Source organism: Poeciliopsis prolifica, unplaced genomic scaffold (genome assembly GCF_027474105.1).
Source record: "Poeciliopsis prolifica strain line A6 unplaced genomic scaffold, Auburn_PproV2 SCAFFOLD033, whole genome shotgun sequence".
Taxonomy (NCBI): domain Eukaryota; kingdom Metazoa; phylum Chordata; class Actinopteri; order Cyprinodontiformes; family Poeciliidae; genus Poeciliopsis; species Poeciliopsis prolifica.
Window position 1 is genome coordinate 2,677,217 of NW_026562408.1, and position 17,576 is coordinate 2,694,792.

The 17,576-nt window shown below is 35.9% G+C and overlaps 2 protein-coding genes across 7 annotated transcripts in view; both read right to left on the reverse strand.

The window, feature by feature from the left end:
- The window catches only part of shroom1 (shroom family member 1), a 28,727-nt gene extending 17,574 nt beyond the window's left edge, over positions 1-11,153 (reverse strand). For all 4 annotated transcript variants that reach the window (XM_055051657.1, XM_055051661.1, XM_055051660.1 and 1 more), the window contains exon 1: positions 10,979-11,153. The gene's annotated coding sequence lies outside the window, so the exon portion shown is untranslated. The remainder of the gene's footprint in view (positions 1-10,978) is intronic.
- A 2,523-nt stretch (positions 11,154-13,676) lies between these two features.
- The window catches only part of aff4 (AF4/FMR2 family, member 4), a 30,955-nt gene continuing 27,055 nt past the window's right edge, over positions 13,677-17,576 (reverse strand). For all 3 annotated transcript variants that reach the window (XM_055051663.1, XM_055051662.1, XM_055051664.1), the window contains one exon: positions 13,677-17,449. In XM_055051663.1, the coding sequence (XP_054907638.1) occupies positions 17,322-17,449 (128 nt within the window). In that variant the 3' untranslated portion in view covers positions 13,677-17,321. The remainder of the gene's footprint in view (positions 17,450-17,576) is intronic.

Here is a 17,576-nt window from a genome sequence, read left to right on the forward strand (position 1 = left end):
TTTCTTTAGTTAGCCTTGACCTCCCTGAACACTTTTTGTCTGAGGAATAAACAGGGAGGCCGATATGCTTTCCTTATCCTTCAACATTGGTGGTGAAGATTCTTTTATTTTCATTTTTGATAAGTCTAATCCTTTTTAAACATATAAATTCATTGAGTGAATAATAATCAAAAATACATCTAAATAAAAAAAATTTTTAAATGCAAAAAAGAACTGAGGGTTTTTCCTAACATCTGATGTTAAAACTATCATTTTTACCACTAAACCATATGTGTTAATAAATAAAAAATGATGAGGTTAGAGCATACTAAAAATATGAAAGTGTAATATTTATTACACTTTAAACTTGTCTGGTTAATTAATTAATTTGCCTGTTCAAAGTTTAAAAGCTAATCAACTGAGACGACTCTGCATGTCTGAGAGCTGCAGCGGTTAGCTCAGGCTCCAGTAGCCATCTCTGTCCTGCTGCATAATGAACTGCCCTCAGACCAGCTGACCACACACACAAAGGGACTCACCCACAGAGGCCCCTGTGCTCCCTCTGTGACAGCAGTGACTCTGTGACTCTGCAGAATTCATGCAAGGCTTTTCATGCAAGAAAAGTTCCAAATGGTTTAAAAGATGATTCAAACACAGATTAACACAGATTAATTCAAGTCATGAACAGATAATTCTCCATTTTCATAAAGCAGAAAAACTACTTTTATACTTAAAGCCATGCTAGTGACAAAACTAAACTAATTGCAAAACTTTAATTTCCCGACTGAGTAACACTTTATTTGAAGGGGTGTGCTCAAGACTGACATTTAGGAGTCATGAATGCTTATGACTATTGTCAGGAAGTGTATTTCAGTAAATAATAACACTTTTAATGCAAAGTTGATGCTTATAAAGCCCTTTAAATGCAAGTTTTAATGCAATTTTGAATTTAAAGTGTTATTATTTACGGAATTAACTTCATGACAACAGTCAAACATTCATGAAGACTCCATCATGTTCCTGACAGATTTTATGTCATGTTTATGACAGTTTCATGGCAGCCTTATGCACACACCCCTCAAATAAAGTGTTTTATGTCCAGTTATGAATCAGAACATAAAACTAAATCCCTGATCTGATTGTTAAATTATTTTTACTGGAGATTTAGCAGATGTGTGCTGTAGAGCATACATGTTATAAGAAGGGAGGACATCAATCAGTTGTTTGGCCTCATCGAGTGTGTGAAGCTCTGCTCCTCAACAAATGTGCAAGCCGAGTTTTCTCTGACTGAACATAGAGTAATGCAACAATGAGCTCCCCAGTCAGTTGCTGCACACTGCTGGCAAGTTGGCTGAAAGAAAGCTTCCCCAGTTTTTCTAAGCTGACATGAAAAACTAAATCAGCAATTAGGGAACATTTCCAACCACTAGAAATGCACCAATCTGTCATGTAACTGTAATAACTGTGGCAGCTAATAGCTTCTGATGTATATGGGTGTTACTCTATTAAAAGCACATTGTCAAAATTATATTATTCTACGCAATATGTGCTTGAATACTAATCCATTATTTTGTTGGGTATTTATTTTAGATTTCTGCATCTATGTATCAAAATAATGAAATAAGATAACACACAACGGTTACCCACCCAGTCATTACTAATCTGTACCAGCTTATCCTTCCACAAGCAAAGGGTGATTGGTTTTCATCTCTTATGGTTTTTGTTATTCCCAATTGTAAAAATAAATATGTAATATTTTTCAGCTACAGTTGGAATACATATTAATTTTTAATTTTTCTGTTTAAAATTAAGAAAAAAATATTTCACTCAAGATCGTCATATTGTGCAAGCTCCAAACAAGTAATTTTTTTTAAAAAAAAATCACATTTGTGACAGTAATTTGAGACCAAAGATAAAGATCAGAATAAAATTATATATTTATTTACCTTATACCAAAAAGACAAAAACGCCCATTTTCTGGCCTCAGTTACTGGCTGCTTATCAGTAGCTTAGGAGAAAGCTACTAAAAATAAGCAAAGTCCTAAATATTTAGGAGAAGCAGCAAATGGACTGAACTGGGAATCAAACCTGGGACAGCAGCAATGAGAACCATAGGTTCTTTAAATGGTGCTCATTCTCTCCCACTGAACCACATGGTACCCCAGCGGAAAACACCTTGTTTCCCAAAAAGGTATGTCCATTACAAAAGCTCTTTTTGTTTCATTTCCACAATTGTCCATGACAAAAACTGTGATAAGCTTGTTAGACAATTTCAAAATCTGACACAATAAGCACTACAAAGCCAAACAATGTACTATCTTTGCTGGCTAAGCAAACAGAGTAACAAAATATATCAGCAGGCCAAAAACATAATACTTTATGGCAACATGGTGACTAGTGTGTTATCTCTGAAAGTTTGGGGTCTTGGCAGAAGCACATTGAAAAGAATGTGCTGGATAAGCAGGTGGAGCAGGTAACACAAACAGGTTTTCATAATCAGGACACAGGCCTCCATTTGACTGGTAAAGACCAAATATGCAAATATTATTCAAAGATTAAACCCCCACCCCCATTCACATACTTGTGTTTGCTGTTTACCTAACACAGCCGAGCTTTGGGCAGTTAGCAGTTACACAATGGCCCCACTCAGTCGGACAACATGTTCTCACATACAGTTCCCTACAATGGTTTTCATAAACCCTGATGTAGTTCATAATTCATTACAAGAAAACCAGAAACTTGTGCATTTGTTGGGATTTTGTAGAAAAGTGTGCCCAGCATGTGTATCCAGCTCCTGTCTATTCTCTGATCTAAATCATTATCTTGTAGCTCTGACTGTATGTTTCAGTGTTTTGCATTTAAACAAAGGCTTCTTTTCTGCTTGTTTTCTCTAAATAAAGTAACTTCTTCTGAATCTTAGCCATGTCCCCAGTAACAAGTAGATCTCTGCAGCTCCTCCAGAGTTACCTTGTGCCTCTTGTCTGCTTTTCAGGTGTTGTTGAGCAATAACTGACTATGATGTTTTCTACATTGATAACTGATGAAAGAACAATGAGTGGGACTCTTCCAAATATGACAAAAATTTGCATGCAACACAAACCCAGCTATATGAAGTCACAGCATTAAATATCAGTGAATAATTCCCATGCAGCTCTAATGCTACCTGAAAGTGCTGTTGATCTAAACCACCTTTTCCCCAGACATTATTGAGCATGGCTCAGTTTTGTTTTGTCATCAAATAGTTCTCCTCCCACAATCAGACTGAAAAAAATAAGCCCATCTTGAAGTCGTTATATCATAAGGACAAAGATTTAGTGTCAATACCTCTTACATAATGAAATTATATATTTAATCCCAAAGCGAGAAGAGTATGCATGGGAAGAGGTGCCAACCTAATGACGTGCCACAGGCGATTTTTGCAGATGCCTAAGCGCCAATTATGAGCGCATGACTTGCAACTGTAAGCAACTGCCCTTAATTAAAAACCCTTCAGGAAAACAATTTCACTGTGAGGCTTGAGTTAATCAGAACACAGCATGAAACCTTACTGTTTTTATTTCTAGAGAAACAATTTAAAATCTCAACATCAACACTCAGTCCAATGCCCTTTAGGGACTTTAATAAAAGTGGGCGTTTTCCCCTCTTGCTGGATCCCCTGGAGGAATTGTTTTGTTCTTGTTTGCAGATCTAAAGATGTAGAAGTGGGGTCCAATCACATTCCTCGCACGGCCTGACCGGTCTAATATCCGGTCTGATATCGGGCAATTATGGTTAAAAAAAAGTATTGTTGTTGAGTACAGATCCCAACATCTTTACTAAGAACACAGAACACACTTATTGTCTGTAAATGCAGATATAAGTTTCCTCTTTTTTTGCTATCTACCAGACTATGAAGCTTTCAAAACCAAATGTTTTGCAGACAAAAACCCAAATAGGAGAAATACCAAAAAATTAAAAGAACTTAAGTTCTGAAACATCAGTTCTCTATGATATGGTGTGATATAAGTATCAGATATTTCACTAATATGCCTTCTTACACTAGCCAGGATACTTTATGAAGCAGGAAGATATACAATGAGCTGCCCTATGGGGTTGCACCTTCAGGACAACAATGTTTGCTCAGTGTTGCATGGGAGATTTGAATTGCAAACCAATCCACCAGGCAGACAGAGAGATAGTGTAAGAGCTAAGAATTAGCACTCACATTTCCCACACTGCATTGACATGGCTGACCGAGAAGTCAGCAGCAGACCGGAGAACAGGCGTGTCATATGTGTGTCTATTTGATCAAAGATTGTTTCACTTCTGAGATGTTCCCAGGAAGTCTGAAAAATTCAAAATGTGAACAACAAATAAGCAAATTTCCTATTTAGTTTTGTACTGATTCAGATCAACTTGTCAGGATTCCTACAAAGTTCTAAAATCAAGACTCTATACTTTTCAGACTCAAATTTCTCAATTTTCTTTTTAAACTCATTTATGGAAGAAGAAATACAAAAAATCCAAATAAATTTGTGGTGACAATTTCTAGTGCTCTCAGAATATGACAGAAGCATCAATGACAAAATTAGATTATTAGAAGTAAGCAATAACTCCCACAGAAGATCTATGGCAAATAAAGTGCTGCCCACCCATTATTCTTCCAATCATCTAACATTTCTGAGCCTATTTCCTCCTTATCTCCGTCGTCTCCCACTCATTCCTCTGAGGAGGATCAGTTGCCTCCAGTCAGAGGAGCACCAAGTGTTTTCTTAAAGTTTCTCCAGTGCGTAAAAAACATATTGCAGCACATTTGCTTCTGCAGTTACTGAAAGGTTGTGAAACGTCCCGGCAATCAAAGTAAACAGTCTAAGTAAAGTTTATCCTACAAGGCAGCAGCTGTTAAAGGAGTCACATATGGTCTTTTACTCGTTAAAGTGTGATATGAGATGAGAAAAATGCAGACCAATTAAAATAAAATGTGGGCTGATAAAATCTCTATGTATCTCATTTCATAGAGATATAAAATGAGCTCACACAAACCTCAGGCCTGAGCTCTTAGGTTTGTGTGAAAAGATTGAAAAAATTCTCCCTTAAAAGGGTATATTTTACCTTGAGGTTAGCATCAGAATTTGAAATTAATTAGAGTACGACCAAGGGATTATTTCATACCTAGGTGTTTTCCATTTTCAATCATGTAATGCCTCTGCCAAAAAGGTATGTGCTGGGTTTAACTCTATGTATCACATCTAAATTATGAATTATTTAGCTTCATCTAAAACAGAGCAAAGATTTTAGCTCTCAGCAGGTATGAAAGTAGACTTTAATACTTACTGACAATGAATTTAAAAAATAACCTTCATCCTATGGCCTACTTTCTTGAACTTTGTCACAAGTGAAGGGAACCATTAACATTCTTGGCACCACAACAGAAATGGTTTTATGTAGGAAAACAGAAGTCACAGCAGTTACAAATAGTGCTCTCTGAACTGGCTCCAAAACCTGGTCAAAAGTTTATCCTTTATTCTGCGCAAAGTTTGAAGTAAAAATGCCAAAGAAATATTTTTTTTATTCAGAATACTTGCATTTTTTCATATTTTGCAGCATGGACCTTTTCCTATTCAGCCCACCTCTATCTAGATCATCTTATATAGCAGACATTGCAGAGAAAGTACAAATGTGTGTCTAATGGGCCAATAATTGCTAAATCCACCCACATCCTTTGTTACAAATATATTGGGTCTGATGAAATGACACCTAAATTACCTGGTGCTTAGTCTTAACAGTCTTGCTTTTGAAACTGATACAGCAGCCTAATAGCACCGATAATCACACTCAAGAGTCAAGTGATTTCTAATCTTCATTGTGCAGCACCTCATCTGCCACCGTGGTTAATTTTGGGAGACCAGATCACAATGGAGTCATTTTATTGCTGCCAATGAAGGTTTCCCACCTCTGTGGAGAGACGAAGGCAGAGGAGGAGGAGGAAAGGCAATGTTGGTGAAGAGGGGGTCGAAAACTGTAAAACAATGAATCAAAACATTAAACATCACCAGAAAGCAAAACCTGGACTTTGAAACTTGTGAAGGAACAAAACATTTGCTTTCTGGTGTTTAAACTGACTTTTTGCTTTTTATTTTATTCAGTAGTTTTCTTTATTAATTTTTTTATAGTTACAGAAAAAGAACTACTATAAAAATTTTCAAGGGCTGAAGCCAGAATTGTTACATGAACAAAAAAAATGCTTACAATATTTAATGTGGCATTAAAATGTAACAAAATAAGCAACCAAAGCTCTAATTTAACGGACTCACTGCTCTCCTCCTACTTGCACATTCAGACCTGCAGCTGGTACGTCCAGCCATGTCAAACAGATGTAAATGCCTTTTTATGACCCTGGTATAACCATATTAATGAGTCTGCCGCTGGTTCAGGTTTCAGTGACAACTCTTCACAGACATCTTTTCATCTGTGAAACCTGAGAGGAACCTTTAACAGACCCTGCTGGCATGAAGCATCAGTGTGTAAACAATGTTGAACTCCAAATACTGCTGGTCTTTTTCCATGTAGTGGCACTGCCTTAAAGCTATATGCATGCTCCACGCATGTCTGATAAGCAGCAGACTATTTCTATTAACCTAAAAAAAAAAAAAAAACTATATATTTTTTGAAATTACAACAAAACATTGCAGATATGTTACATTTTTGCTTGAGTCTCTGCATTATAACTACTAAAATAATAATAAAAACATTTTCAGAAATGTTGTTTAATATGTCATTTTAAAACAAAAACAAAAAACATTATTTCAAATTATGGTTATGAAATCACAGGGATCTTATACCAGTTTTGTTCATCTCCTGGTTTTGAACAATTATGAAAAACAGTCATAACTGATATAATTTCCTGCAGGCGGTTATATTACCATCTTGAAAACAGACGAAAGAAAAGAAGAAGACATTGCCTAGCTAATAAACTAGCATGTAAAAAAATGCTAATATGAAAAATAATATTTTGTTTGCTACCGTTAGAGACGATTAAAAAAAAAACTCTTCTGACTGCTGTGGAGCTTTCAAAAATGTTTATAATAAAAATGTTTTTTGTATCTCAGCTTGCTGCAGCAGCAAAAATCAGAATGGAGAGTATTCAAATGTAAAACAGTATTCTGATAAGATGCTGACTTTTTTCTCCTTCTTGTCAGTCAGCACCTTGATGTAATGTGATAACAATGTGGTGTCAAAGCTCCAACCTGTCCGCCAGTCACTGCAATGTTTTTCAGGCAGTAGTGTTTTTATTTACTCCACATGATCAAAACTAACAGTAATCCATGTCCATACCTGTTGTCTCTACATTAGATACACAATGCTAAAATAACTGTTCTTGAGTTTTCAATTTTTAAGAATTTCTGCTGAAAATGTCCATACATATGTGGACATTTTAAATATTAAATATATCAACCATGGGGAGCCTAAAATAGCCATACAACAGGGAAGGAGAAGCCGCACGTAGCACTGACACATAACCAAACTCAATATCCTGAGGAGTTCTTGTATCATCAAAATATCCTGTGGCAGCCATTTTTCTACTTCATGTTTCTCATTCTTGTGCTACTTATGGTTTATATTAAGGAGCCTTTCTGCTCACTTGACAAAACAGGGAGGGTCTTATAATAGATCATAATTACAGGCTCAGATTTCACAAATCCTGAAATGCAGAAAAAAATGACAGAAAAAATGGACCATATTGAAGAGAGAGTTCATATTTTAGTGATGTGAATGGGAAGAAGAAGGAAGTAAGGGGAAACTTAAACGTACTCAGAACAGGCTGGCCAAAGTGCACAACAATAAACTCTTTGAAAATTAAAAAGGCGGCGGTTTCCATTCGCCCAGCTGGTTAACCTTTTCTGTGGTATTTTAATCATTTATTCATTCTGCAGAGAAATTGCACCCTGAATATGCCAGCCGACAGTGGATTCTGGCCTCACTCAACAGAATCAAATAAGCTGCTCTTATTCTTCTTGTCAGTGTTTGACATGACCTGTCCAGTAGTTACTACAGTGATGTCACCTTACATTGTAGCAACGCCACGTACGCATTCATTAACTTCTACAACAAGCATCAATCTTTTTATCTCCCTTTTCCAAGGACGTTATCGTCAAACAATCAGCTGATTCTCCTCTGTTTAGTTATTAGGTGACAGTATCACCATGGCGTCACAAAGCTATAAACGAAGTAACTTCTGCATGACATAACCTTCCAGAATGAGCAGGTAAAACTTCTTGTATTTTTCATGCAGCCAGGAATATGTTTGGAGGACTTTGACCAGACAAGAGCTCTTCACTTTTAACATTATCAAACAAGTACTAACTAAATGTAATTTTATCATTTTAGTGTATCCTGTTTCCAAGTTCTGGCAATAACAGGATCAGAATTTAATTCCACTGAAGTGGTTTACACTTAATATGATCAATGATTCATTTATTCTGAATGGCTGCAGGCAGTTTGAGTCATTCACTGCTTTTGCTCCTTCCTTAGCACCTTAAAAACATCTTTATTTCCTGAAAACTTCAGGCAGCTACAAAAGAAGAGAATTCCATTGCAGGAACATGTGAACGACATAAGGGTTGGAATTACAAAAACTAGCGAACTGTTAACTGATTTAAAGCTACGACACCTTCCTGCTACATCCTACTCAGCACACAGTAATGCAACACCATAGCTGTCATTGAAATGAGCTCCCAACAAATATCAGGGAACATTTCAGCACATCTCTGCTGATCCCTCATTACCAGATCAGGCCATCCCTGCAGAGATGGGTTGAGTAAAAGGTCACATAAAGAATGTAAACATCTGAGACTCTACCACATACTCAAACGCACAGAGTAATTTTCCACTGCTTGAAAAACACACCACACACAATCCCCCTTCCTCTCAGCCTAAATCTAGCACCATGGCTACACAGAACAAATATTTTTTCTATTTTTTTGTCTTCTTCTTTTCTTAGATAAAGAGAGAAGGTTAAAAACAAGGCTGATGAAAGAGGTCGGGTTTCACCCCACTGGCTACGTTTACAAGACTTCTGTTATTTTACTATAGCAGTCGCCTTCTATTTACTTCCACCTTTTGTTTCCGCCTCTTTCTTCTGTAATCTTAAAGCAAACACAAAAACACATCAACTTAGGCTCAGATTAATCACCTTCACCAACTATAGAACATTACGAAACATGTGCATTCACTTCCACAAACTGGATTTGCATAACTGGGCATTCAGTTGTTTTAACAGTGGAACAGACTTGGATCTACAGGTGCTTCTGTGGCAACCATTGGCTGGAATCCTGTTGAATATGCAGATAAAAAAATAAATACCTCAGAAATCTGAAAAGAAACATGAATCCAGATTTGAATTAATTAATTTTGATTAATTTAATCACAGATAAGCAGATCTGATTAATTTAATCACATATAAGCAGATTTTAGCCTCAAAAAAGCCTCAAAGGTGTGATAGAGAACATCAGTGAGCATACTGCATCATGAAGTTATGGTTAGTTGTTTACTCCACAAATCTTACTTTTTTCGAACAGTTGCAAGTATATGTTATATTTCAAATAAAGCCATAAAAAGTTATGTTTGTCTGCGTAAGAGGCACAGCAAACATGTAAAGAGATGGCCTGTCCACATTAAAACCAAAATTAAACCTTTTGACCTACATGCAAGATGTTATGTGTACCAAATAAGAAAAACTTGTTGTCAATGATGAAATAGTTTAGAATATTTCAGGTAAAGTTCAGACAAAAGTCCAACTGAGAATCTTCTGCATTACCAATAAGTTCTTCAACATGTGTGACTCAGTTTGAGCCATTTTGCAAGAAAGATCTTGTGACAAAACAAAAACTCTAAAGCATTGTCTGAAGGAGGTTGAATACAAACGCACTGCACACATTTCAGTTTTCCCTTCCACTTCTTAATTATGCATTGCTATATATTGGTCTCTCATTAAATCCAAATACATTATATAGAAATCTACTGTTCTATCGCCACAACATGCCAGAAAAGTTCAATACTTTTGCAAGACACTGTGCATGTATGCATTTCCCAACCAAGATGCAATAAAAAGGGTCTTTCTGCAGGTCAGGTATCACAGCATGTGGGGGACACAGCCAGCGGTCTGAGTGTCGCATCCCAGCAGCAGCAGCGGCAGCAGCACAGAGAGCTCAGTGTGCTCCTCCTTCACACACCATCTGACCATCGCACCGTCAGCAAGAGTGCATCAATTTCTGCCGCTGCACAAAACCCTAGTGTCTGGTTTCTCTCAGTAACCCTGGCCAAAGCACTGCTGCCCTTTGTTCCCACTTTAAATAAAACATAGCCCACTCATTTGGTAAAAAAGGATCCCCTTGTGCATAATTCAAGAGATGGGTATCAGTTTAAGGGAAGTTTTTTTTTTCCTTTCTTGTAAAGTAGCCTCTTCTGCTACAGATTGTACAGCAATTAGAAGAGTTATATCAGTATTTATTGCTGTCCCCTGGATTTTACACCAGCCATTGCATCAGACTGGTGTATATTCTAAGTTATCTACAGAACACGTTGTTTGAAAACAGTGAATCACGAAAGGTGGGGATGTTTTTCCTGCCTCTTATCTGTTTTCTAATCAGTTGATCAACGCAGCCCGACTGGTCATCACAGCAGGTTTCCAGAGAAAAGGCAACAAAAGTTTTCTCAGCTGACAAAAGACAGTGAAGGAAGAGAGATGATCATAGTCTTTGACAAACATTTTGATTTGTTTTGCTACATTCAATAAAGCAACTGAGAGCAACAGCAGATCCACTTCAAGGACACGCGATTTTCCAACAGTACAACTTTAATAACTAAAACTGAAGGATGTTTTTAAGTAAATAATATTTAATCACATCGATATCCCCTTAATAAGTGAATTATTAAACAAAAAGCCAACTGTCGACAACCGAAACTGAGGCGTGAGGGCGATACGGATATGCACCTGCTGCCGCCGAGTCGTTTCACCTACCTGACAACATTCACGCGCACTTGATGACTTTTCTTGTTTTCCTCGATTGGGTCGCCTGTCCTAGAGATAGAAGCAGCGAAAATATAACCGCATGACCTCCCAGGAACAAGTCCTTTCACTGCGCCATGAGTAGTGTGGCTGGTAATGAGCTTTCCGTTTCCTCTCCTCGCAGTGAGATTACCTTAGTCCCTTCCCTGGGGACAGAACAGGCTGAAAGGTAACGGAGAAACGAGCAGACCAATCAGATGCCGTGGTGGGCGGGTCTTTGGAAAGCAGGAAACGGCATTGGTCATTTGATAATTCATGGAAGACCACTGTAAAAAATGTCTCCTGTCCTGTTTTAATGAGGACAGGATCATCGTTAAGGATCAACAAGACCAACAAAAGAAATGTCTTTAACGAGTCAAACTAACAATAAACCGATGGGGAAAGAAAACTCTTAATGCATGCATTGTCTGACATTAAGACATATGATTAAGTATCTAGTGACAAAAACCCCATCAAATTATCTTTAAATATATAACCACACATATTTCACAGACTATTGTTTCTAGTTTGGTATATATTACACTATATTTGTTAAAAGTAGCACTGCTTTCCTTTTAATAATTATTTGACAAAAAATATAGTAAAGTTTGAATCTCTAAATAAATGGCTGATATGGTGAACAAAACAACTATAAGTCAACAAAAAAGATTACCAAATTTATGCAGCAAAAGAGAAAGTTTCAAAACGATGGTATTCTGTATTTTCCAGGCACATAAAGTGCCTTTTTATGACAACTCTTAAGTTGTCATAAAAATGCCTTGCATATCAAAAGAAGAGGTCTTTTTTCAGTACTTATGCAATCAGAAGTGCTGGAAACCAAGGCATTGGTTTAAGATTGGAAATCAAAATGGCAACATAAACGAGTGCAATGGTTATTGAGAAAGGTGAGATGAGCATGACTAAAGCATAAAACTGTAACCAATGGTGCATGGCTCTTAAAAGAAGATGTGCATATTCCAAGATTAAATAAATAAAATAAAATCCAAGCAGAAAACGAACTGAGAAAAAAGTCAAATTTATAAACAATTAGAGTTTATAGTAAGAGTTTTGAGGTCAGCATTCTGTGGACTGAGATAGGCTAATCATTCATAAGAAGCTCTGCAATGCAAAGCTATATAAACTACATTGAATAGTTTTGTGGTTATATGCACAGGAAGATTAACTGAGCACAAATTTTTATTTAGAAATAGACAAATCAAAAAGGCTGACATATTTGGATTGTTTTCAAAGTCAGGAACTGAACAATTTTACGTTTGCAAAAGAACAGTTTGTTAAATATTTAACATGGACATTTAAACCACATTAGATTTGACTATGATACAATAGCTAAAAATCTTTAGATTCATTTGCACTCATTTCAAGTCTAAGACCTACTTTATAAACCTGGCAAGGTCTTTTAGGGCCAGAAACAGAATTTGAATCAGGCATTTTCAACTCCTGTTGTAAACCAAAGTTCAACTAATATCTAGGTTTGAATGTTGTGCATTATTTACCTCCCATTAGGAATTTTATAGTGTAAAACTAGGCACAAAGTTATAAAACTGCATTAACTGACGGTACAACTGCATGTTTTATGTTAAATATTTGTTTGTTGAGAAAAGGTCCCAAACGGAATTTATAGAGCACATACTGGGTAAGCAGAAAATGAAAGTTAGTCCACAGTCAAACAATACTCCTTTCCAGACAATGTGTGGCCTCTGTGACGGTCCTGGAGCCCTTGCCACTCTTCTTGTGTGTTAGAATATCATTTATTGCACACGGCCACCGTCATTTGTGGACTTATTTGATTTTCAGTTTTCAGATATCCCAGACTGAAACAATTATATTCAGTCAGCAACAAAACCTTTAAGAGCAAAGCCCTTACAAAACTCTACATTTAAAAACAACAGCAAGTTATGCCCCTTAAACTTATTTTTTCACAATACTCCTAATAAATACATTTTACTTAAAAGTGGCAAAAACTATTATGAGGAAAAAGGACAACTTATGAAGTTAAATTTTTCAGTTGTATGAAACACAAATCATGATTTTATGTTGGAGTTTTATAACAAAGAAAAAAAAATCTATTCCAATGAGAGCATTTATTTCCTTTGTAATTTTTTAAAGCTAAACTTCAACCCAATGATTAAAAAGACTTAAATGAGAAAAGGAAAAGATGCCTTGTACAACTTTTCTATTCTTTTGTTGATATTTTTATGCAGATACTGCATCAACATCTATCAAAACAGGTCAAACTTTTCAATTTCTTCTCCGTCTTTATTGATTTCCACCATTTAAATTTAACATTGCTCAGCTGACTACTGAAATGCTGCTCAGGATTTGTATTCTGTGCAGACAGAAAAATCTTTATCTTTCGTTGTTCTTGGTGATTAGAAGTGTTCAGGTGAGTGGTTCCTAAAGTTTCAGCTTCTGAATCAGAAATCGACAGCGGTAAAGACTTGTATATCCTGAATTATAATTCAGGATATACAAGTCTTTACATGGTGAAAGTGAAAGGGAAAAAAGTTTCTCCAGCTCTGAGAGGATTTGTCTTTTGAGTGAGTACTGAAGGTGTACCAAAGCACCTTTGGATACAGAATTCCGTTGATTTGAATTAATTCATAGCATTTTGTCATTTGCACATAAAGCAATCAAGATTTGCTTACACATATCCATATATATATATATTTTATTCTCAATACGGCAAAATACAAAGAATATTTAGGACAGACTCCCATTAGTCACAATTAATACTCACTTCACAAGAATGCTTTTAAATTACATAACCTAAGTTTGAAGATCAAACTCAACAGGTACCTTTAAAACATATTGCATCCATCATATATAGTATCTCTATCAGTTCTCTTAAAAGTAGCCAAATTCAGATTATTGTACATTGTGTAAGCTACTGGTCTCCTTACAGAGACGGCTTCTTGTTTTTTTCTTTTTTCTTTTTTAGAAAAGTTCTTCTACAACATACTGTAGAAACTGCTACAACTGCTCTGAGGTGAGGCGAAATCCCTCAGTTTCAAAAGACATGTTGGACACGGTAAATTCATGTCTCTCTTTCTCAGGAGGAAGCAGACAACAGACTGTACATGTCATCCATCCGACACGTGAGCTCAACAATATACACTTAATGAAATACACAGCTCAATATCAAATACAGAGAAGACAAAAAATATCCGCATTTGGATTTAAGAGACGTTACCAATTATGTGGTGACCGTGATACTATGACAGTGAGAAGAAGACAAAGTATACAAGCACGTTCGAAGAAAAATGGAGAAATCAATTTGATTTACAGTGTTAACACACTGGGATTTCATCTGTAACAACTTGGGGGAAGAGAGGAAAAACAAATGTGCATAAAGTCTCACAATATATTTACAGCATTTTTTTCCTTTTCAATTTAATAAAAAAATGCCAACCTGGAGTAAAAAGTTACCCTTAAAGACATGTTATATTTACAATTTATACAACTGTATTTAAATAGAAACATGCAAGTGTTAACATCTTCCTAACGAATGTCCAAAAAGAAGAAAAAAAAAATAATAAAAGCAATAACTTCATCTTACCCTGGATTCGTTCAAGTTAGATCAATTACTACTTACAAAAAATCTCAACAGCTCAGAAACATTTACATCTTGCTATTTCATAAAATATTTGTTAAAAAGGTGAAACAAAAGAAAACAAATGGGCAAAAAAATAAATAAGCGTGAGTAGCAAAACTGCTAAAGATTATTCTAATGCTATTTTCTGTTTTTAAATTTCATTACGAGATAGTGTAAGGAGCACAAGGCGCAGATCTTAACTTACAAAGTGTACCAGTGTATGAAGACAGTGATTGGGTCAGCGAAACCCACTGAAGAAAGGACGACTCCAGCTTTTGTGTTTGGTTATAAAAAACAAATAATTATTATATACACAAATATTATACAACATTACAGAAAATTGCAAAAGCTAAAGGCATTGGCCGCTTGAGTTGAACAGGTTTCTCACTGAGGTGGAAAAAAGGAAGAAAAATCTGAAGCATAAAAATGATTTATATCCCTTTAAAAAATTTTTTTTGTTTTTTTTTTGTAAAAATCCTGCATAGATTAAAAATAATACCTCCTCTGACTTTTTCCTCTTGAAGTATAAGAGAAAATAACAGTATTCCCTCTAGCAACAGAAGTCCAGGGAGCCAGTGGAAAACTCTAAAATATACAAGCAACAAGAAAAATGGTCCAAGCTGGGCCAAACCGTAAGCAGTATTTAGATACAAAAAAAAATAAAAATAAAAAAAGAAGCTAAATAAATCTTCTAAACTTTGTGGCACTTTCTCATTTTATCAAGAAAAATCAACCAATAATTTTAGCACAGTACTATTTGACCCAAGCTTGGGATTTCCAGCATGTTGTCTGAAGAATCAAAAATAAAAGTTTCTCCAAGTAGTGACAATGGCATCTAAAAGTCCATAAGCATTATAACTATAGATGCACCAATCAGTCAGAGATCAAATCAGACAATTTTAACCTTGATCTGCAGCTCAAATAGAGAAAATTATGTTTTTTCCCCCTAGTTCACTAAATGTAATCTATTTTCAGTATATAAAAGTGTCAACCAAGTGAATTTCAACTTTTTGAGATTAACAGATGAATGATCAAAACAAATGATTCATGGATTCATCAAAGAACCTGGAGAACGCATTTCCCGTTTTCCGTGTTATGTTCTTTTAGAAAGGAAAAATATATCCAAATTGGTCAAAATCATCACGTGTGGGTCTGATTTAAAAGAAAATAGGAAGCCTAGTTGGTGCATCTTTAACTATAAGCTTTATTAGCATCAGTAATTCAACATATCTGGAGAACAACCAGCTGTAGTTACTCAATGCGTCTCCAATTTCCTTGTAAGAAAAGTATACGGTAATTTCAATTTTAAAAATGTCATTGCTTAATAACAACAACAACAGTACAAACACATGTTCATATACTTCCCCCCAATGAGTCTTGCATTTTGCTCTAGCAAAAAGACAAATGATCTGCTTGGCATATAAATAGAATCTATAGAGGTCGTTATATTTCTTTTCTGAGATATACAAAATCTTTCTCACATAAATACAACACTGCTAATCTCTTCAATGATAAGATTTGTCCCTCTTACAAGAAAAAAAAATCTCATCTTTACTTTTAATTTGTCTTAGCCCTGACGAATCAGAAAAACCTTGGTTTGTTTTAAAAACTACAGAATAAATAACTGCATTTGCATTGTATGTGTGGACACAATCTGCAATACTTTTGACAATCCCTGCAGTTCCTTAGAAAAATACACTGTTAACAAAGGGATCAAAAACAAGCGAATAACACCATGTGGGAGTGGCCCTTGCTTGAGGAAATTTCTAAAACAATGTAGCGATAAAAGTGTCTCTCAGGAGCTGTTGATAGAATAAGTTTAAATTATTAAGCTAACTTTCTCCAGTTTTACAAGAATCTAAATTATTGACTGTCTCTGACAAATATAATTACACCATTTAAAAAATGATCTTAGAATGAGTCCGCATCACCTGAAGCCCATTCTGGTATTTTTAAATTTGGTCAGAATCCTCCCTACACTTTCCTCCAGAGAGCTGAAACTGACCATCTCTGTAATCCTCTTAAAAAGACTTAAAATTGTTTTTGTTTTTTTTAAAGTATAACTGCCAGCCCTAATTTGCTACTAAAAGATGATTGAAATGCCATCAAGTGAGGAAAAACATATTAAAAAAGAAATCAGATTGTATTTGTGACTTTTCCTGTAGCTCATTTACAAGGCACAAAAATGATAAAGAGAAACCTTCATTTTAAAGCACCTTTGGTGTTTCTGGGAGGTACTTTGGTGAAATAAAGTTTAAAAATAAAGTTAAAAGCCAAAGTAGCCTAAAAAGCCAAAGAAAAAAATCACAGGTTTAGTGTACTCATAAGAAATAATTCCCACAGCACTTTTAGCAGAAGAGATAAAAAAAAGATCTTGAAAATTTTAATAAAAGCGTCAAAATGTGAAGCGAGGCCAGACGTTCTTGGGATATTTGATGTGGTGCTGCTGAAGGTGTGAGATTTTCTAAATTGCTCAGTGTTGTTTTGGCAAGCTGGTGCAGAAAAATGGACACAGTGTTGGAGATATGTCTCAGAGGTTAACAGCATAAGAATACATGGAGGACCAGAGGTGGGCTGTGTTTACAGAGTATGTATCCGTCTTGTGTCTTGAGCACGCGCTAAGTATGAAAGGCTGAGGTGTGAGTGTGTGTGTGTGTTGTGTGTGTTTGTTTGAGGAAGCAGCTTGCAGTGATCAAGTCCTCGCTAGTGGCTAAGATTAGCGTCCAGTCGCAGCCAGTGGAGACCCTGCCGAGTGTAACGCACCAGTTCTGTCATGCTGCTGGTGTTGAAGATCAGAGGACCCATCACTTTGTCCAGCTCAGCGAAAAATTCTGGGAAAGCAAAAGAAAACAAACAAAAGGTAAACAGCAGGTAACAGCTAAGCGTCAAGTAAAAGCCAGAAGATGGTGTCATTAAAAGTCACATCAATGACTCAAAATCCATATGATATATCTCAAA